Source organism: Alligator sinensis, unplaced genomic scaffold, assembly GCF_000455745.1.
Source record: "Alligator sinensis unplaced genomic scaffold, ASM45574v1 scaffold1312_1, whole genome shotgun sequence".
Classification (NCBI taxonomy): Eukaryota; Metazoa; Chordata; order Crocodylia; family Alligatoridae; genus Alligator; species Alligator sinensis.
Genome location: NW_005843141.1, coordinates 181456 through 203903, shown reverse-complemented (window position 1 = coordinate 203903; position 22448 = coordinate 181456). Strand labels below are relative to the sequence as shown.

The 22448-nt window shown below is 41.0% G+C and overlaps 1 protein-coding gene across 5 annotated transcripts in view; it reads right to left on the bottom strand.

Moving 5' to 3' along the window:
• Positions 1–453: 453 nt before the first annotated feature.
• SPART (spartin) overlaps positions 454–22448 on the bottom strand; it is a 26050-nt gene continuing 4055 nt past the window's right edge. For 2 of the 5 annotated variants that reach the window (XM_025193984.1, XM_025193985.1), the window contains exons 3-10: positions 16763–17595; positions 13951–14148; positions 12964–13059; positions 9373–9502; positions 8370–8564; positions 7258–7416; positions 7064–7154; positions 454–2199 (exon numbers count right to left, since the gene is read on the bottom strand). In XM_025193984.1, coding sequence (XP_025049769.1) covers positions 2004–2199; positions 7064–7154; positions 7258–7416; positions 8370–8564; positions 9373–9502; positions 12964–13059; positions 13951–14148; positions 16763–17595 — 1898 coding nt within the window. In that variant the 3' untranslated portion in view covers positions 454–2003. Of the gene's footprint in view, positions 2200–4736; positions 4798–7063; positions 7155–7257; positions 7417–8369; positions 8565–9372; positions 9503–12963; positions 13060–13950; positions 14149–16762; positions 17596–22448 lie in introns of all 5 variants that reach the window. The other 3 variants (XM_006037586.3, XM_025193987.1, XM_006037585.3) reach the window with 3 other exon arrangements.

Below are 22448 nucleotides of genomic sequence, written 5' to 3'. Positions count from 1 at the left end.
CTGTAAGCAAGGAAACAAGGTCCGAGCAGCTTCCGCGGGACGTTCCCGTGCAGACGCTGCGGTGAGGAGAGTCTCCCCGAGGCACGAGCTGCAGAAGCGGCCGGGCCGGTGCTCCCCTGGCCACTCGCCCTCTGCCTGAAGAAAGGCATTCGTGCCCAGAACAGTCTTTGCAGAGCCTTAGTCGGTCAAATAAAAGATGTCACATCTTCCCAAGGAACCTGGTTTCATACTTTCTGCGGCACCCTAACCGCATCCACTCCCCAGCTTTCTCTAGTATAAAAATGTCAGGGAAAAAAAGCTTGCTGAACGGATGTTGTACAAGCCAGGGTTCCTGGGGACACGACTGAAGATCGCAATCTAGTCTGTCACAGGAAACTTCCCACTTGTTCTCTTTTACTCCCAACTGAAAACTTGTCTCTAGCTCTGAATCATAAATCAAGCCAAACACACAGGTATCTGACCAATTTTATTTATCATTTCAATTCAATATGACACTCCATAAATTGCACTTCGTGTTGTTACTCCTTTGTCCTTGGCTTCTCATCACCACCAGGTACATGCATGCAACAGCCACACAAAAATGCTCCACTTCTTCCTCCTGTATATATATTATTTTTTTAAATAGCTGTGCATGTTGAAGTCTGATCAGTATGTATCACTTAACAGCCGGTTATGTATAAAAGTAGCAGCTCCCATTAGTATGGAATGTAGACTGATTATAAACACTGCACTTTTGTTCGCTGTACAGGCTCAGTCAAGGTTAGAGCATATCAGGGTTGTGAAACCCACCACACAACTTTTAAGCCAGCAGCTGTGCATAATCTCTCTCACAATTGTTCACAAAACTCTATCTATGGAGTTGCCACACAACAAACTGTACAAGAAATGTCAATTTCTTCTCCCATTAGAAACCAAGCAAAATAAAACAAGTTACTTTTCTTGGGTTTCTTTCCCCACTCCAGTGCTTAAATTGTGTGGTCATGTCCCAACCCTGTACTCTTAACAAGACTGAAAGTTCCCTGTTAGTAAGGATACTGCCCTTCAGTATTTGCTTCAGTATCTAGCACTAAACAATTTACATGAAATTCATTTACATTCCATTAGAGGGCAACACTATCCATTGTTACACTATTACAGATCCCTCTGAAGAGACTGCCATTATAGTAGCTTAATTGTAAAGCAGAGCCTGTAAAAGGTCAATGAAAGCCTTTATTCAGAACAGTTTTCTAGCTGGAGCCTACAGCCTAATGATCAGAGGAAATATAGCCTGGTTGAAAAGGAAACAAATTCAGCTTTCACAAAATGATTAATATTCCTTCTATTGACTATTTTCCGGTTTTCAAGTGTCTCTCTTTCAAAGGTGACTTTTAACTTTAAAACAGTGTGGTGAAGTCTTTGGTTTGTAAATCTGAAAAGCTTTTAATTCAAAAAGGGGTGGCTACAGTTACCTGAGGCTCATCTTACATTTCCTTGAGTTTTGGTCTTATATAAAATATATGCACTGCTGAAATTAGCTCTAGATTCCATTCCTTGGGTTCTAGAGAACGGTCTTTTGTCCTGCTAATAATCATATAATTGTTGATCTTATGCCCTTTCTGGCTTGCTGAAATTAATTAAAACTATAATGAAAAATAGAATGATAAACTCTAATAGCTTTACTCAGTGCCATCTCTGCAAATATGAATTTACAAAAATACTCAGAATAAATTAAGATTATATTATTTATCTTAGTGCTGCATTTTAATATTTTGGAAAAAAGTGCATCTGGAAATTTCTTTTTAAAGATAGCACAATTCACTGCAAATACATAGTCTTCTAGTGGTTAGACTGCCACATCACTGCAGGAAAGGCTAAAGAAAGAGAAAAGTACTACATCTCAAGTGCAGGTTCCAATAACAGTTAGAAAAATACAAGATAATTTATGTTAAATTACATGTTAGCAATATTTTCATTTAAGTAAGTTAACTCTATACTGTAAGGCTTTAAGAATTAATTCAGTGCTTTCATATTGCATCCTTTTTTTCCTTATTTTCCTTTTCCAGTACTTTATATTCATCCAGCACAGCATGGCCAGTCTCCTTTGCAGTTTTCTTCACCATAGCCTTGATGCCAATGTTGTCAATGTTAAATGCTGTCACTCCTACGTTGATTGCAGAATTCACAGCGTTATCTGTAGCATGGCCAGCATCATCTCCATACCTTAAAAACACAGTTGTTGTATAGGTGAGTATAGTCCAATTTATTTCAAGGAACGGAGAACTGAGCTCATTCCAAAGAATATGCACACAAAAGAATATGAAAGAACATAGCCTTGGCTCTTTAATGAGCTTTGTTAAAATATTTAAACAGGAATACTGAAAGTTGCTAAAATTAATTTATCGTAGTGCTCATTAATTTCAGAACATTTACCAGTGTCAGAATATCAACGATTCCTCAATCCTGTTCCATACATTCTTCAGGACCTAGACATAAATGGTGCTGGGGGATGGAAAACTTGCCAGTACTCCCCCTCTCCTTTTTATTTTTATTTACAATTGTAGGAAACAACGCGAAATGAGACCTCATACAAATCCCTGGGAAAACTTAGTGAGTAGCTCCCTCTGTACTTCCTTGTTGCATTAGGGCAGGGATGGCCAACCTGTGGCATTCATGTCTGGTGGCACGGGCAGTCTGTGTGTGGTATGCAGCAGATCAGAGAGGGACCAGGGAACACAGTAACAGATAGGGCCGAGACCATAAAGCAAAAGAACAGATCAGGAAGCGCAGGGCAGAGAGAAGAAAACAAAGCAACAAGTCAAGCAGGGAACATAGAGCACAGCGCAGCAGACTGACTGGAAATCGAAGCGGCACTCAGGGAGCATGTGGAGCTTACCTGTGGCACACCTGCCAGGAAGGGTGGCCCCCACTGTATTAGAAGACTTGCACAAGAGGTGAGATTAGCCAAGTGTTAAGGCATAGGCCCCAGTGATGGTCTGGCCTATCCATACTAACGTGGTAGTTTAAACAGGTAGGCAAGTCAGATCTTTCCATTCAGAAGTTTCCCTAGCATGCAGGGTCAGCTAGTTTACAGAAGAGTTTGATATGGTTAGAGAACACCGACCGCAGTCTACCTAAGGCAGGCTGCTAGACAGTGCTTTAGCAAACTCTGGAGTTTCACATAGCTGACTCCTGGAATTACAGCCCATAAGCCATGCTTGCTGCTACCTCCTTTGAGGCCTGGCTCATCAGGAACAAAATCTTTTGCTGCCTTTAGTAATCTGATCGAAAGTTATATTTGTCATCATACTCCCGGAGTGCCAGAGAAGCATACCTGGCTACCTAACCTGGTAGCTGGGCAATGAAGCTGTGTTAAGGGTGCCCTCCCATCACTGCTCTTGATATCTTTCTCTTATGTACCTGGCAAAAGTGGCAAGGGTTACTTTTTAATCCATAAATATACCCTTTAGGATATCAGGGTCAGGTATTTTTTTTTTGCTCGTTTGTTTGTTTTGAGAATAAAGGTAAGTGTGCATCAAATACAAAAATCCAGGTCCTTATTTAATATTAGTGGATCAGCCCTTGCAGCTGAAAGCTGGAACCAACATTAAAATTCAATAGGAAAAGCCTGTAGTATGTTTCTTTCAAATTCTTTGTTGATATAGTAGCAGCCTTAATTATGAAGGCAGATCACAGAATTAGTTTCACAGCAAAAAGCAATACACATTCACCAGCTTGATTAAATGTTTCAAAGGTGGAAACAACAAGTCACTTTGCTAGAGCATCAACAGTCATAGTTGTGCTTACATCATCATCCAGTGCACGAGGATATAATTGATTTATCTTTGTTCCTAAGCCTTACTATTTGAAGTACTGAATATTTACCCCAGCTCAAATAAAAAAAAACAAAAACAAAAAAGCAGTGAAAAAAGCACATAAGTATGTAGTGTAGTGATCTCCAAATAGCTACTACTTTTGTAGCTATACTTGAATGTATTGTAAATTTAATTTCAATGTCAGAATTATTCACTCACCTACATAATGATTTTGCCTTTATGGAATTATAGTGGCAAGTGAACTACTAGATGTAACTTAAGCTCATTTTCCTACTAACTTGCAGGCATTCTGGACTTAACATTCCAAGATCTCTCCCTTTTTTTAAAAAGGGTTCTAGAGAAATGGGGTAACAAGAAGGGAGTATCACGGTCCAAGATACTAAATCCAATGTTTTAGCTGAGTGGAAACCTGGTTTTCTTTCAAATTTGCATCTATTATGCTTAATTTGCACAATTTAGCCACGAATTTAACTGAATTTACCATGGTCTTAAAAATAAAATTAACTAAACTCCTGAAGGGTGATACAAAAGAAAAATAATCTGTTCTGTCATCTAAATCAGTGGTGCACAACCTTTTGGCCTATGGGCTGAATGAGTGGTGTGCGGTTGGTCTGTAGGATCAGGCATTGCAAACCCTCCATGCCAGGCCAGCCCTGCAATATAGCACAAGGGGCCAGGTTATGCAGCATATGGGAGTCCTCCAGGGGTCTGGAACAGGACTCCTAATTAAATATTAGCTCCCTTGCTGCCAAATTTTCAGACCTGCTAGGAGCCCAAAGGTCTGGATGACCGCTTCACTGGCCAGATGAGCACCCCTCATCTACACTGAAACTTCACAAAGTTTTTTAAAACTCCTTGTAGAAGAAGGAATCCTCAAATCATCAAATAATGCAAGTTGTAGTTAACTGCAAGATTTAAAGTTACTTAGTGCTTTTCACTCTTAGTAGCCGTTGATTGTTGATCTCCATGTTTCCTATTTTTATATCTAAAATAGAAACAAACATTAGTATGCATTTAAAAGGGCAACAGGATACAACCCCTCAATTATTTCTAACAGGAAATGGCTAATCATTCCATTTGGAGCAAGTGGAGTGATTACCACTCCATTAGTTGGAAGAGATGAGGGATGAAGTTTTGATAGGTCAGACTCTTCTAAAGTGATACATGGAGGAGAAAAGACCTCGATAAGCAGGATGGTTACTCTCACATTTATATACGTTACTTGGACATGTCTAGTCCACAAAGGGACAAAGAACCAGTATGCCCACTGCCAATATTTTAATTATAGCTACTACAGATGCTTCCTATACAAAGGGAAGCCAACAAAACTTATTAAAAAAAAAGAAGTACCCTGGACACAAGGATATTACAAAGACATCAATTATTTTCTTTCCATGCCACTTGCAAGTATTCTACCCAGCCTTCCACTGGCCTTACTGTATTTCTTGGGTCTACTTATAAAAAGAGACCTGTTGCTATGAAGTAGCACCCACAGCACTGCAGGAGTACCTTTTTCAGTCATCAGTCTGTAATGCATCACAACAGAAACTTCCCACTTTCAATCATATCCATCGCACCTGGATACCTCCTGCATGCTTTCATCTCTGCCATCTCCTCAAACAGTCCTCTTCAATATCTCCCCATCTCTAATTTCTACCATCTGTCTTCCCATCAGTTTAGTAACCGACGCTCCCAAATCCTTCTACCATTCCCCACCACCCCATTCTATTTGCTTCTGCAACATCTATTTCTATGCCCAACATAAATGAAAAAGCTCTAGTCACACTCTCCTTTGTTCACCCAACTGCTACTGCCTATACTTGAAGTTTCCTCCTTCAAACCCCTGCCAAGGTTTTCTTTAACACTTCGAAGTACAAGTAGGTGGGAAAAAGACATAGTCATATTATTTCTACTTCCTCAGAACTTTGGTAGCTTTAGGAAACTGAAGTGGTAAAAAGAGTTAAGTAATTCAAAAACAATGAAGTACTTGTGGACTGAACACTTTAAAAAAAAGAAAGAAAAGAAAAATGATGCTATGTTGTAACATCCAGATCAAAATATGAATAGGATTTCTGCCAACACCTCCTGAAACTAATATTTTAGAACACAGCAGTAATGACAGCTGTTGCAAAACCATCACAAGACTCAGGATTTCAAAGTCAAAATAACTCCAATTCACGATCTCTCAATCTGACCCTCAAATCTCAGGATTTTCCTAGTTGCTAAGTGGAGGGAAAGGGCTTGGGGGGGGTGGGGAGGAGGAAAGAGATCAGGCATCGGCAGTGACGGAGGGAGTGGGGCACGGGTGAATGAGGCCTTGGGTCAGGGCAGGTCCTCCAGAGGCGCAGAGGAGGGGCACAGCTCCCCCACAGCAATGCACACCCCTGGGGGAGACATGGGGGCATGTGCCCCACCACAGAGCAGAGACGGGTTGCCCGCTGCGGGCTGGGACTCTACACCCTGCTGCCTTGCCCCAAGAACTCAGCCATGCGACCCCAGCATGCCTCCTGCCACCAGGTGGGCAGGGGATGTGCTGCACAGCCAGCACGCCCCATGTCCCCTGCCAGTCTGGTGGGCAGCAATGACACTACATGGTTGAGCGCGGGGGCCTCGATCTTCCCCCTCCTACCCTCTTCCTCCATCCTTTTCCCACCACTTACCAGCTATGTGTCTGTCAGTGTTTCTGTGTGTGTGACTGTCAGTCTGCCACTCACCCCCAAGTCACAGCCCACCCAGCCCTGCTGCAGCTCCTCACTCCTGCCCCACAGTACCCCACATCCTGGCAATGTGTGGGGACCCCCCTCTCTCCAGGCTCCAAACCCCACCCACAGCCCCCAACACCTTAACAAACAACACCCCCCCCTTCAAAAATAGCATCTCATGATTTATGTGCCAGTCTCTTGATTTTTTTAAGTTTCTCTCATGATTTTTGGCATGGTGGAATGGAAATACTGACATGGGGATTAGAACAAAACACACCATCCAACAGGAACATTTATTCAGTTCCATGATTTAGATAAAGGGCATGTCTGCTACTATTCACATACTGGGGGGAGGGGGGGGGACGACGACAAAAAACAAAACAAGCAAAAAACCAAAACCAACCATTCACTGCATGGCTAGAGCAAAGTATAGTGAGGCTTCCTAAACTACTAGCCTGTGAGAAGTCTGTGTATTTGCCAAGATTCATATATAAACCATAGTATAATCCAGGGTATACACCAATTTTAAACCTGATGGAACCAACTTACTTGTATTTGACGGTGTTTACAGTCTCAGAAGAAACACTTTTAGCAATGCATTTTGCCGCAGATTCCAAACCTTGCCACACCGTTGAAAATCCTGTAAGAGTAAGCAAACATCTTACTTTAGGCTAGCACACTGATAAATTAAAGTTAGTTATATAGTTTATGATATGTATTTAGGAAAATTCTTTGCTTGTTACCTTGAATTCCACTTGCTGCTACCACCAAGGCACCATCAAAAGTGGATTTCCCATCTTTGTCCTTCTTAAGAGACTCTGGAACCAATTTGCTTCCGTGCTTCTTCACATGTGGGGCTAACTCCTTTCCAACACAACTTGCTATAGAACACACCCCTTCAACTAACAAAATATACAAATACATTTTCAAATTAAGTCTCTTTAAAGCTCTTATAAAACTTAAGGGAAAATTGTTTGGTTCACTGAATTAGGAGTTCTATTAAGCCCCCCAAACCTATTGCACTCTTATTCCATTTAAGTTGTTAGCCTTCTATATTCAAATTTAAAGTACAGAAATAGCCTACTTCCCAGTTTCCAAGCAATCCCATCTCTTCTCAAAAAAACAAAAGCTGACCTTGTAGTTAAGGAACTAGGCATAAAATAGATATCTAGGTTCATTTTTGAATTCTAATACAGATTTAAATGAAGGGTAACCTTTTCTGCATCTTTTCTATGTAAATGCAATGCCATATGTTGTCTCTTACTAGGACTGACTCCTCCAGGTGCACCACAAAATATATCAGTTCGGTCCCAGGAGACTACCAAGTTACAAACAAACAAAGAGAACGAAGTTACTGGCAGCTAGGGTTGCTCAGCACCTCTAAATACCAGGCCCTTTCTTACCAAGATGTTTAAATATTGATGTATTGGTCTAATTTTAAATAGAAAGATTTGAAGACATTTTCTACACTGGTCCAGATGTGTTGACAGCTATAGGCTAAATACCGTATTATGACTATAATATTTAAAATGCAGGTTATTGCCAGGTAAGTAAAACATGACAACTTTCAACACTGAGACACGTCAGTTTCTGTATTCAATGCACCCAAGTTGATTCCAACCTGTATATTTGAAAGTGAATTTAAGGCTGCATGAAATATTAGAGCAACATGCTTGACCTATGGGTTTAGAAGAGACAACCTAAGGGCCAGATACAGCAAAAAAATATTAGGGATAACTGATCTAACACAGGTGACAGCCAGGAACAACTAGCTGACCTGCAAATCAGGTCATTTCTGCCCCTCATCTAGTTCCTGCAAAAAGTCCACGCTTTATTCAAATGCAGAATGAACTACCTAAAAATTGGCTGACTTTCACAGCTCCCCCAGTAGCTTGCTTTGCCACATGAAGCCCTTTTGCTACAGTCGGATTGATTTCCAACGGTTTTTCTTCTGGTTGAATGTGTTCTCGCAATTTAGAAGCTCCTTTGTGGATGGCTTTGCCAGTGTATTCAGCTCCTTTTATTAGGCCCCAGCTCACCCAGGATGCCCCTTCAAAACAAAAATAAATTTGTTTAAGACATGTAATACTTATAGGCTTGTCCAAAAAGCTGTTGACAAGCTCTTTTCTCTGTCTCTCCTTCCAGCTTTGGATCTAGTAACATTCTTAAGTTACATACCTATACTATAGATGGCAGTTATACTCCCTCTCAGAGGTGCCAATACAAATTCGTTACAGCAGTACTATTGTCTGGTTCCTCTCACCCACTTCCCCTCCAGCCCATCTTCATCTTGCTAGTTCTGTCTTAAATCAAATAAGTCCTCATCCAGCTTTATTTTCATACAGATCCAGGTTAATCATTTCACTGTATTAGCAAGGTCAGAGATAATAGCCACACATTCCTACATGTTAGTTGTTTTCCGAACGTCACATTCCAGTCTCCTTGTATACACAGCAACTAGACAGTTGGAGAAAACTCTTGGGATAGAAGAGCATTTGCACACAAGTAGTGTTGGTCTAAATATTACTTTTCTGATAACCCATTCAAGTTGAACCCCATTTGGATCCATGGTCACAGCACAGGCAACACAGGCCTTAGGGTTGTGCTGAAGGTGTAAATCTGACAAATCTGTGCTTTTGCCACCACAAATTGAGTACTGAATCAAGGATGTTTATGTTTAAGAAAAAAACAGGACATAGACATATTTTTCATTAACATAAGCAACTCACAGGGACTATAACAGTTCTAATAAGTGGCCTGAAAAAGTGCTTATTAGCAGCTGTAAGTTTAAACAATATTGTTTAAAGCACTACTGGAAGGAAGTTTACAAAAACAGGAATCCTTTATTTTGGCAATACCTGATAAGATTCCATGGGCTACTTTCTCACTCCATTCTGGCAATACTCTCTCTCTCCCCCCACTTTCAGGCTGTGGTTGAATACGGACAGTTTGGGCCAGGTTAATCACATCACTTGAAGCTTCCGAAGGCTGAAGGAAGAAAAATACATCAAATTAGTTAGGGCAACCTGTTGGTATGCTATGTAGCTGGATACAGAATATTTTATTTCTGGGGTAAATTGACCGAGGGCCTTGTTGTACAAGACAGTCCATGTTAAATCTAAATGATATTAAATTTAGAATGTGTTCTGAACAGTCACACAGTAATGTTTACTACAATCTCCAACATGCACAACTTGCTGATTATTGGTCCCAGCCCTGGCATTGCATCAGAGTCTTGGACTGGTTCTGGTGTGATCCCATGGCTGTGGGCAGCTGGCTTTCAACTTGATCCTGGAGGAACCTGAAAAGTGAAAGATCCCAGATCTTTCTTCCTGACATGCATGGTTTTCCTTGTCTTATGTAGGGCGTGATACAGCAGAGGGGTCCCTGGCTGATGTCACTATTGGGTGAAGAGCACAAATTGCTTGTATTATCTCCATGGAACAGCTAGATGACAGCTGAACACATTACTCAATACATACTGCTCATATAACAGAGTTTTGACTTTCTGCATGAGTGCACTTAGCGTGTGTTATTGCTTGAGTGAGTGGTCGCTTGCATTTTAAATGCCCGTAACACATACTAAATGTAACGTGCAGCGACAGATTCAGTGGCTTTCACACAGAAAGACTGCTTAAGAGAGAGAGTTTTACAAACAATTTAACACAATGTTTTCTGCAGAATTACTCAGTCCAGCGGCAAGGCAAACAATTTACTTCCCAACAGAAGTAACTTGGCTCAACTACTTGACCAAATGCATCTCAGCACATATTAAAAAGCATGAAAAATGAGAAACATGTCCACCTATTCATTTTGTTTTCTAAGAGCAAAACTAAATCTTTGCTGATGTTCAGTATGTAAGTGGAAGTCTCCGATATTCTAGCTTTATTCAGAAAGTCCAGCTGCAACAAAAGAATGTAGCTTTTCTAGGAAGTTGCTCTCATTTATAAATTTGAGTGGGGAGGATAAGAGGAGTTATTCACTCCATGTTGTCCTGATGTTTTTATAGGCTGGTACAGCCAGGAAAGCTCCAGAGTTGTGCATGATGCTGCCTTTCATTTCAGGCTGAGTAGTTTAACCATTTGCCTTCATCCCCAATGTGCTAAAGCCTTTGGATTAGGGAGTAATGCCCACCACTCAAAGGTAGCAGTTACCAGCTTGATGACTGTTTTTCATTAAAGCAACTTTGCTGCAATTATTAAGGGTACATACGCACTGTATAATGGACTCTAGTTCCAAGTAGAGGACAGAGGAATGCTCTCCTGGACTAAGTTGCCAGTGCCAAGAGAAAAGTCTTACTAGTACAACTTAAGTACCCAGAAGGTCAAATACAAGTAGCTGAAAAGTGGATTGGTTGATGTTGTGAAAGAAGATTTGTCTAGGAGAAATGGAAAAGAGCCAATATAGTCATCATCTAGAAATGCAAACATAAATAAGAGTAAAAAATACAGAACAGCACAAGGAAATTAATTTCAATACCTAGAGCCACTTAAGGACTTTTAGAAAAAAGAAAAAGGGGAAAAGGCCACACACACGACTGTTTATTAAAGAAATATGGACAGAGAGAGATTAAAAAAAAATAGATGAGACCCTATTTATTTCTGTTCAACAACTAGAGACACTAAGTAACATGCTACAGACAGTTAACAAGACATCTATAATGATTTGTAGGCAGAGATTTACCCAGTCTTGCCACACTATTTTGATGTCAGTAAATTCAGCATATTAATCAGTACAGTAACAGAATGACCAAAAGGTACAAGTTCTTATTATTTAACAATATAGGTTTCTACTCAATTTTCCCCTAAAAAGGTATATACACAAACTTTAATACACACATGGTTGGATGCATTATTTGTATCATCAACTAATCTTCAATGCTATAAACTCTTTAGGTGAGTTGCTATGCAGAAGAAGCAGGTTATTTTGCAGTGTAAAATAAAATGTATGTCACTATCAGTCATGACATTATGTACAGCTGGTAACTGGATTTTTACCAGCACTATATAAAAATGAAATTAGCTGAACAACTGTAGGCCAACAAATAACGTTTCTATATGGTGTTCGGAGAATTAGTTAGCTTTGATGAAGTAGGCTGTCACATCTAAAATCTTACACCTCATTGAATGAATTAAATCTCTGGTGGCACTCTGCCCTTCATTCTGCCTTACTCCTTGTTAAAGTAGCATGAACACCTGGCTGCCAGAGTGCAACTTAAAAAAAAAAATTTAACTCGAGTTCTATTTTACCATCTTACTCAGAATTCTTGAAACTGAAAAGCAGTCACCTATTAGGAAAAGAAATCACACAGAACTTTTTAAATAGGTGTTATCAGCCAATCACTTGTTGTAAAGAATGGAACATCTACAACTTTTGCAAAATTGACCATGATCATGTGTCGTCAAGTGTACTCTCAGAGACATTAACGACAATATATACAAAGGGTTGAATTCCTACTGCTTTCTGGCTAACACAGTTAAAAAAAGCCATCTATTTCTACTATTTAAAAATACCACCAGAATTCAAATTAATTTAAAACAGAAAACTATACTCTCCTGGTAAATACCAACAAAGTTAGTTTTCAAGTAAAATGAAGTTATTGAACCATACGTGGACATGTATGATTCTAAGAGGAAATGTCCTATCAGAAGTGTGCCCATGCATCAGATCTCTTTCTTTTCACACATGACTTTCAAACCCAAGATGCACATCAGTTTGTCTCAATTATTTTGAGACAATTTTTGTCTAATTATATAATACAACTTCATAAAAAGTCTCCAAGCCTCACAGAAGTTGACATTTCTATTATATTAAAACCTAAAGAGAATATTGCCTATAAAAGAAATTTTTAGAAGGGCATTTTGAAAACAGTAATAATAATAAAAAAACCAAAAACAAAAAACTTAAATAGGATTATCCTTTAATTCATAGGTGTGTTTTTGTTCTATTTAAACTTTCTCATGATACATTTTAGACTTTCATATTAAAAGTATTTAGAATTCTTAAAAAAATTCCCCATTTTTCTTCAGTGGCCTTCTGTACCCATCATGGCCAACTCGCTGTTAGGACCAAACAGAAAAAAAATACATTGCAGAACCTTGGGAATTTCCAGTGTTTTGAAATACTACTACTACTAATAAAATGCTGAGACTGTATTTAACAGTGCCCCATCATCACATGGAGACAGATTATGGCAGAGATGTTCCCCCCACCCATACAGTAGAAGATTCTCCTTTCCAAATGCAAAACTGCAACATTTCATGCTGCCATTAGGTTAGAAAGAGACAAGTCAAGATTCATATTCGGATTCTCTTTGTGGAAGAGCATGCCCCAACTACCAGTCTACTGCCAAAACCTGAGACACTTTTATAAAAGCTGTTTAAACAGCTGTTATTCAGTGACAATTTACATCTTTTACCTTAAATTTAAATCATAACCCTGGAATTTACCTGAACTGTGAGGTCAGACATCTGTTTTAATATATCCTCAAAATGATCTGCTGGTAGCTCTGAAGATAACCCTACCCTCTCATGGGATCCTGGCACCTGCGACATCATATGAGGGAACAGTAAGAGATTTCTGGAATGTTTAAGCCACAAAGGGAAACTCCTGCAAAGAGTTTCACCCAGTAATTTATGCACTGGATGGAATTACTTTGCTTGTTAAGTAAAACCAATCTTGCACTCTATGGTGAACCCTTGTGCCAGCAAAAATAATTCACTGTAGTCAAAACAGGATTCTACCTGACCACAGGAGTCTGTCAATGCACAGTACATTACAAAACTGGGTTCTGTGTGAACAGTACTGAGCTCAGGTCAGGTCTTAGTGGTTAAAAAAAAGCAGGTGGTCTTGTTTCCTTAAGATACTACTCCAATGCCCACTTGCTTTTGCAAGTTCAAATTATTCAACTTCAAATTTCCAATCCCTGGATACAGTTATATTTTTATCTGCTAGACAAGAGGACTTTCTAATATTAGAGCTTCTGTCTGTACAAGTTCTCACAGATCAGTCATGTCACCTTCTCTCCAATCAGCTACTAGATGGGAGTTCTTTAACTCTCTCATTTTAAAGGCATATTTTTAGACCAATCATTTTGGTTTATTTTCTGAACTCTTTCCATATTTTTAAAGGGGACCCAAAGCTATAAACAGTGGTCCAGCAACAATACTACCTTTGAATATGGTGTTTGTGAGACTGCTTTTCTATTCCATATCATTTAAATGATTGTCTTTTAAAAAAAAAATATGGCCTACGATCTGTGTTTCTAAGCGTATGACCTGACCTTATATTTGGCTGTACTGAAATGAATATTCTTCTGTCCAGTTTACCAACCATTCAGATAACTTGGTAAGATAAGTCCCCCAAAGTCATACTTTTAGGCAGTGACAACATGCAACTTCCATTATTAGTTTAAAAAACACAGCCCTAGAGTTTACCTGGATTCTTAGATCAGACAACTGTTTTAACAGATCTTCAAAGAGCTCTCTGTCGGCTGCTGGGAGTTCTGAAGACAACACTACTCCCACATGTGATCCTGGCACCTGTGACATCATGTCAGGGAACATGTAGACTCCAGAATTGCAGCAGAGAACAGGAGACTGATCACACATAAGAGGATATAGCCAGTCACAAACCTGCAGGGGACAAGAACATAAAGGAATGTGTGTATACTGGGCAACACCTTTTTCAATGAGTCAGACGTAACAGTAGACTAAAATATATAAAACTAATTTTATGAAAGCAAGCTAGCAAAAAAAGAGAGGGACAGAATCACACGAGCCTAAAAACTGCATTGTTGGGGACATCATTCCTGATAAACAACCAAAGATGTATACAGAAAAAGATCAAGCTAGCTTTTACAGGACAATGTTTTAGCACAGCAGCCTTTTAAGTGAGACCCCCTCTACACAAGCACGGAAAGGGACAATTGAATCTAATATGTGATCCAAGCAATTGTGCTTCCTCCCATGTCACATGCAAATCAAAGCTGGAGAGAAACCAGCTCAAGCTATTACCAGGGATCCTGGTTTTCTCCGATTAAAAAAAAAAAATCCCTAATTTTCAGTTAAAAAAAAAAAAAGGAACCCCAAATCCACATTTTTCTAGGACTAAAATGAAACACTATATACATATATAGATATTAGTGGTGTTACATTTAAATCACGGAAAAAATGTGGATTTGGGGTTACTTCTTTTAACCAAAAGTTGGGGATTAAAAAAAAAAAAAAAATCCAAGAAAAATCAGGATCCCTGGTTATTACACATTTTTGAGCAATAACTTTAAGGTGCAATAGTTAATTTGCATGTGTCACCAGTCTACATTTACGGTGCAATTACTAGGCCTGAGCAAAGTAGCAAATATTCTCTTCGGATTCAGATTCGGCCTATTCAGAGGGACAGCGATTCGATTTGGCCAAATCGGATCCGAAGATTCGGAGCCGCTTCAGAGATTTGGCTATAGACTAAACAGGCAGCAGTCCTTGACGCTGGACACAACTGCTTCCACTGGCAAGTCTGTTGTGGTGGGCAGAAGGAAGCGGCAGAGGGGGTGAAGGAGGGAGGGATTGGGGTTGAGGCTAGGACAAACAGCCCAGCTGGGGCATGGGGGCATGGGACGCGGGCATGCCAGTGCTGGGAGCAGGGGCTATGCTCTGCTGCCGCTTGCCCAGCCAGGGCACGAGCACGTGATGCAGGTGCGGCTGGGTCTGGGCAGAAGGGGGAAAAGCGACAGCACGGCACAGCCCCGCTCCCAGCACTGCCGTGCCCACATCCCGCTCACCCCGGCTCAGCAAGCAGCAGCCGCGCCGGCATCCTGCTTCCCCCCCACCCCGGCTGAGCAAGGGGTAGGCTATGCCATGCTGCCACTTGCCCCCCTGGGGCAGGGGTGCAGGTGTTTCGGGCAGGGCAGCACTGGGAGCGGGGGCTATGCCCTGCTGCTACTTGCCCAGTTAGGGCAGGGGGAGGGTGGGGAGGCATGATGCAGGCACGGCTCGCTCCAGGTAGAAGAGGGCAAGTAGCAGTAGGGCACAGCCTGCTCCCAGTACTCCCCCCGAAGTCCCACACCCCCCCCAACCTGGCTGGGCAGCTTCTCCCAGTCCCAATCCCTCCCTATTCCACGCTCCTTCCCTACCCCCTCTGCCCACCATAACAGATTTACCAGCTAGAGGCTGCCGTGTCCAACATGGCGAGGACTGCTGCCTGTTCAGAGATTCAGCCATAGACTAAAGCAGCGCCAAATCTTTTCCGAATCAGAAGCCTCCGAATTGATTTGATTCAAACCTTTTAAATTGGTCTCCTGATTCAATCCGGATTTGGAGATTCAGCTGCTGAAATTGGGCTGAATCTTCTCCAAATCAAATCAGCTACCAAAGTTTCACACAGCCCTAGCAATTACCTTGTCAACTACACAACAAATTTAACACGTAGAGGGGGTCTGAGATGCAGAAACCCAGCTTTGCAAGTAGACTGGGTCTAGTGCCAAACAAGTGTTGGCTTTATAATGCTTTTGCCTTTCTGTTCCACTCAGAGCAGTTCACATGACAACAAAGACTGGGCATGTCTGCCAATGGACCATCTAATTCCCTGACACTGGTAGTGGGGAGTCCGTGCAACTGAAGGCAGAGTTTTTTGTTTTGTTTTGTTTTTTTTGTTTACAAAGTTTCACACTTATAGGCAAGGCTGTAAAACATACAGAATTACCCAACAAGACAAGAGTGAAGTTGGAAACTACACTGGAAAATACAATATGAAATAATCCTTCATTGATGGGGGAGGGAGTATCCCTTCTTTAAGTAACTGAGACAAACATATATAAATTTTAAAATTTCGCAGTTATCCAAATTAATGATTTGAGTGTTTAAGCGTACTGCCTCTTTATCTACACCAATTTAATTAATTGCAAACGTGCATTCAATAGGTCAAATTTGAGGGATGAAAAAGCTAAATCTGTAACACTAAAATGCTGTTAACAGCCAACTCTTTCAAAAGAAGCAATTTATCAAAATGTTGGGTGCTCTGGAATTCTCAGAATGGGCCATTTCTCCACAAAAAACAATACCTTGCATTAGTGACATCTAAGAATATAGTATTTTTATTGATAAACCATTTCTTCACAATAACACAAACTAGATTTTGGCTCAGAAGTATAAAAACTGTAAATTGCTTAAATTGCAAAGCCCTACCACTTTTTCAAGAATGGATGACAGGCACAGAATGTATTTTCTAGTTAAGCAACAATCGAAACATTACCTGGAGAAATGCAGGTGGACGATTCCGGGGCATCTCACTGTCAGTATCCAAAAATTTGATGATGCGTAGATATCCAGGGTATGAGGGAGCACTAACCTGCCCATCAGGAGTCACATAGAATATCTGTACTCCTTGGGGAATCAAAATCAACTCATCTGCATCTACCCCTAAACTTTCAAGCGAAGGAGGCTGAGTACACTTTTTATAGTATTCTTCTCCTACGGAGGAAAACTCTCCAGAATCTGTACCATAAGATACAGTGTAGTGTCCATCAGTAGCTTGAGGAGTATATGCAGGAGGTGCTTCATTTGGCAAAGAGTGAGTGTTTGGAGATGAAGGACTCACAGCTGGAAGTTGACCCTGGCCTGCAGCAGTAGTGTTTTCAGCTGCTATAGGGAGCTGAGATGGTAGAATCGGAGAGGTAGGTGCAGGGGGCTTTTCTGGCTTTACTTTAGCAGGAATAACTGGATATAATTTAGGCACCTCCGCAGAGGCACTTACTGCACTGGGATTAGTTTGCATAGCAGGGATATTTTGGTCTAGAAGGTTCAATCGAGTGTGAACGTTTTGTAAAGTCTCCTGCATCTTTTGCTGCATTTTTCTGGCAGACTGCCACTCGGATCCTGTACATTCAGGACCTTGTGATAGAATGCTAACTCCTCTGAGCAAGTGGTCAAGACCTTGTTTGTAATAGTTTCTTGCCTCTTCCTTTTGACCCAGTTCATCTGTATTCAGTCCTTTATTGACAAAAGAAAAGGCTTTCTTGTACTCTTCTTTAATAGCTTTAATATTTTCATCTTCTTGCACAGCTGGATCCTGTTCTTGTTCCATTACTGTAAATTGAAATATAGTGTTAGCATGACTGTAATTATAAGCATAGCTTCCTGCTTCTTGTAGTCAAACAGAAGGAACTGCTTGCAGTCAATTAAAAAGACACTTTAAGATAAATAGTTTTTGCAAAGCAATCCAAAGCAATGTACATTTTACAGTGTATCTTCTAGTGCCAGATATGGATCTTCTAGTGCCAGATATGTAGTTGCACGGTACAAAGTCTAATATATTACTGTTACACATTCCTAGTTAACTTTTAGATTTAGAAAAGGTGATTCCAACTTATTGAGGACTCTGCTCTGTACCAATCAGATTTTACACTACAGCAGACCACAGTGCATTCATTTTTAAAGACAAAAAAACTGGTGAAATAGCTGAAGTTCCAGAATACTTTAAAATGACAGAAATGTTTTTCCAGTACACCTTTTAGAAGGGGTTTCTCCTCACAAATATATTATGTAATCTGACCAAAAAGTATGTGCAAATCTTTTATTAATCTAGAATGCTACTGTACATCCAATACTGTATGTTACTGTGCATACAGCAATATATTCATTTACATTACTCAGAACTTCTTGAGAAAGAAAGTTAGAGCCAGTTAAGGAACTTGAACCTGAACACATGTTGTGTCACCTACAGCCATATTTGAAAAACTAGCCAACTGCCTGTCAGGAATGACGGGGTGGAGGTGGGGAGGGGGGGTTAGCATGCGGGGATGGAACCCCACCCCATCCGAGCCCACTCCCCCTTTACCTCCTACAGTACCAGGGAGAGGGGAGGAGTGGGCCTGGGCATGGGGAGAAGCTGGGCTGCCATGGCAGTGGGGAGCAAGGGGTGGGAAAGAGGAGGCTCGCTCCTCCCCTCCCCTCACATCAGGCTGGAACCACTGCTCCCCACCCTCCACTGCCATGTTGGGTCAGTTTCTCCCCCAGCCCAGGCCCACTACTTCCCCCTTTTACCACTAAAGTGCGCCCGCTCCTCCCCCAATCCATGTTGGGGAGAAGCTGGGCTGCCATGGCAGTGGGGAGCAAGGGGTGGGAAAGAGGAGGCTCGCTCCTCCCCTCCCCTCACATCAGGCTGGAACCACTGCTCCCCACCCTCCACTGCCATGTTGGGTCAGTTTCTCCCCCAGCCCAGGCCCACTACTTCCCCCTTTTACCACTAAAGTGCGCCCGCTCCTCCCCCAATCCATGTCAGGCCCACACCACTGCCATCACCTGCAAGGAGTAAGGGGGGCAAGACCAGCACCCCCCCCTCCCTCCATCCCGCGTCCCCACCTTCATGGCAGTGCTCTACCACTGCCAGCTCGTTTGAATGCTTGTTCGCACTCCAATTGGTTGTTTGTCAGCATCACCGACAGACAGACTGATAGACTTAGGCTTTTATAATATTAGAATACATACATTTCCTAAAATTATAGCTCGGATCAAGCGTACTGTTTTAATGAAAGACGAGTTTTGTGTGTCCAGTCCCTATATACTTGTTCACAATGTTAAGCTGTTAGTTTTGTATTTCATGTTAAATGTTTTTTTATTGTACTCTTCTTTGATAGTGTAAAAGAGTATCTAGTTACAACTATTTAAGTTACAAAGCACAAGATGCTAGCATGCCTTAAGTTTAGTGGACTCAAGGATTCAGAGGCTCTTCCTGGGTTTTGGTTCCTGAAATTGTAGAGAGGCTACTACAACTATTATTAGTAATCTAAAGAACAAGGAGTATGTAGACTTCTGGTACTGCAACTGCATCTTAAAAGCCTTTAAACAAGAACAACCAGGTCCAATAATAATCAATTACCTTGTCATTAAATAAAGTTGATGTTAAGTCTATTATATACTTTTAAGTATTTTTACAAGAAAGGAGTAGATTCATAGATTGTAAGGGCTGGAAAGGCCCACGCAAGATCATTGGGTCCAGCCCCCATTTAACTAGGCAGGAAAGAGGACTCCTCTTGAAGAAAGTCTCCTCCTCCAATCTCCTCTTGAAGATTTCCAGGGTAGGTGATTGCATCACCTCTGGAGGGAGTTTATTTCACAGTCTGGACACTAACTGTGAAGAAGTTTTTCCTAGTGTTAATCCTGAAATGGTTTTCCAGGAGTTTGTGGCCATTATGGGCGGCTCTTCTCTGGATTCTCTCAAGCTTTTCCACGTTCTTGTTGAAGTGCGGCACCTTCTTAATACACAAATAAATTTGAATGCACAGCAACTTATGAGAAATGTGCTACATGAAGTTTTCTGAATTAATAAGTCCTTAAAAAAATTCTACTAACATGCTAAATTATGGTTTTTTATACACAGAATCAGGAGAATTTTTAACTCATGGAGCCAGACTTTCTAAAAACAGCACAAGAAGTCACACACTGCATTAAGGTAAGCATTTATTTTATTTTCAGTCTTTGCAAGGAATAGGATGCTGGCTATTTACTTTTCTAAATATCAGTACTTTCAGTTTGTTGCCCAAAAAAGGTTTGGCCTTATTGCTTTTTATTTTTGTTTTGCATCAGTCATCCAACATTCCTCAGAGTGTAGCTTCTCAGGTTAGTTTCAACAACAGGAAAGCAGAAAACATTCTGTAGTTTTAATCAACTAATAAATAAAATAACATCACTGTAAGAATGCCACCTGCACATTTTGATTGAATTCTATTTTTCATTTAAATGCAGCCCGAGACATTCTTGGACCCCATCTAATAAATACTGTGGCACAAAAATCAAAAGTGTCTTAATGAAATCTGTTGATAATGAAGTCTGTTCAGGTTACCAAGAGAGGCTGTGGATTCTCCATCCTTGGCAGGTATTAAAGCCTGGATAGACAAAGCTTTGGCTGAGATGATATAGTTGGGGCTGATCCTGCTTTGAGCAGGGGGCTGGACTAGATGACCTCTTGGGTTCCTTCCAACCCTAATTTTCTGTGATAACACAAAGTTGGGAACAGTCTCAATAAAGTGGAGAGTAAGACTATCATGCTGGAAGAACTGAACCACCTAAGGACTGAAGTAATAGAAATGGCAAATAACGGTACAAATTGCAAAGTTGTGCATTTTAAGGTCTAATAATGAGTTTCTAGCTTATCATTTGGAAATGAGAGAAAAGGAGAAAGACTTAGATATACCAGTTTATCACAGGAAGAAGAGAGACCATTGCTGCAATGCAGTTGCAAAAAAGCAAATGGAATCTTAAAGGGTATCCAATGAGAAAATTTTAGTAGAGATAGGAAGATATTAATGCCACTGTCCGAGGTACCAGTGAGACCCCACCTGGAACACTATACAACTCTGGTCATCTGTGTTCAGGAAATACAAATTCAAATTGGAACAGTGTATGAGAAGGGTTATTAGGTGATCTGGGGAAGACAAAACTAAAAGACCTTGGTTTGTTCAGCATAGCAAAAATCAAGCCTGAGTGGATATGAATGCTCATATGCTCTCTTTTATGAAAGCATGTAGGTAGTCATCCTATTTCTTCTTCAGATATGAGCCCTCCATTTTGCTACAGTAAACAAGCTATAAATAAAAATAAATCAGGGGAGTCTATATCAAGGAGGTAAAAGAGCTATGTAAACTAAATGGCAAATCTTGACAGGAACAAATAGGCATAAACTGGCTAAGGATGAACTTAGACTTGGAAACGGGAAGATTCTAATCCTCAGAGCAGTGAGGATCTGGACCAGTCTTCCAATGAAAGTACAGTGAGCCAACCACGGAACTAATTTTAAGACCGTTCAACCAGTTTATGAAAGGAATGATACACTATGGCTGAATGCAACAGCCTGGATCCCAACTCAGCAACCCAAGAGATCCTGTACTCCTAGATAATGACAGTAAATCACAGTAAAAAAAGAAAGAAAGTAAATGCATTGTTCACTACTGCTAACACAAGGAAATAATATAGATGTGAAGAATCTGAATTAATTTAAGCAATTAGGTTAAATTAAAATTTGCATAATTGTATTTCATTCTCCCTAGTTAGCAAATAAAAGTACTAAATCTAGTATTAGGGTTATATTTAGTTGTAAATAACGATACAAATGTGTTTCAGTATTTGTAGCTGTCACAACCCAAAGGTGTGATTTTGTTTTGTGTGTGCTTTGGCACCACTGAATTATTTCCCGCCACTAGTAGCTTTCTTTGCAGGGTGCATTTCTTTGTTGCAGCACAGAAATGCACGGTGCAAAGGAGTTCCCGCCACCCGCATGCAAATTTGTGTCCCACTATTGGCCGGTTCTAAATTATTCCCACGTGGCGGCTAGCGATTGGCTTGCTAGCTGTATAAGAGGCTTGAGTGGTTTCCGCCCAAGTTGGAGAACTCCGAGGAGAACCCCCGCAAGGGAGGACTCCACAGGAGGAGGAGACTTCATGTCTTGTGAAGATCTCTAAGCGCTGCGGAGCCTATTGGATCCAGCGTGAATATCAAGAAGGCAACAGAGGTCTGATCAGCCTCTAGCCTCTCCCTGTCGCCGAGCACAATCCTCGACGTATCCCTCTTCCCTGCGCGCACAAGTTCCACAGAGCCTAGCAAACTTCGTGTGAGTCTATTCAGAGCTCTTTTCTTCGAGTACTTTCTTCGGTTGGCGCGACAGGCTCGCGGTTTAGAGCCTCCAACCGGATGGGCTAGAAGAATGTTCACAGGAAGGAACTCTAGTCCGCCTCTCTTCTTTTCTATCTGTAACTGCAACTCAAGCAAGTTTTCCTGCCTGCACCGCGACCATCTTCGATGTAAGTAAATAATCTTAAATCAACCATTACGCGTCCGTGACTAATTCTAGCATGTCGCCTGTTCTCTCCAACCCAGCGTGCCCGGGCTGCTGGCCACAGCCCGCGCGGCGCGAAAAAGGGCCCGGATTGCTCCCGGCCCGCACA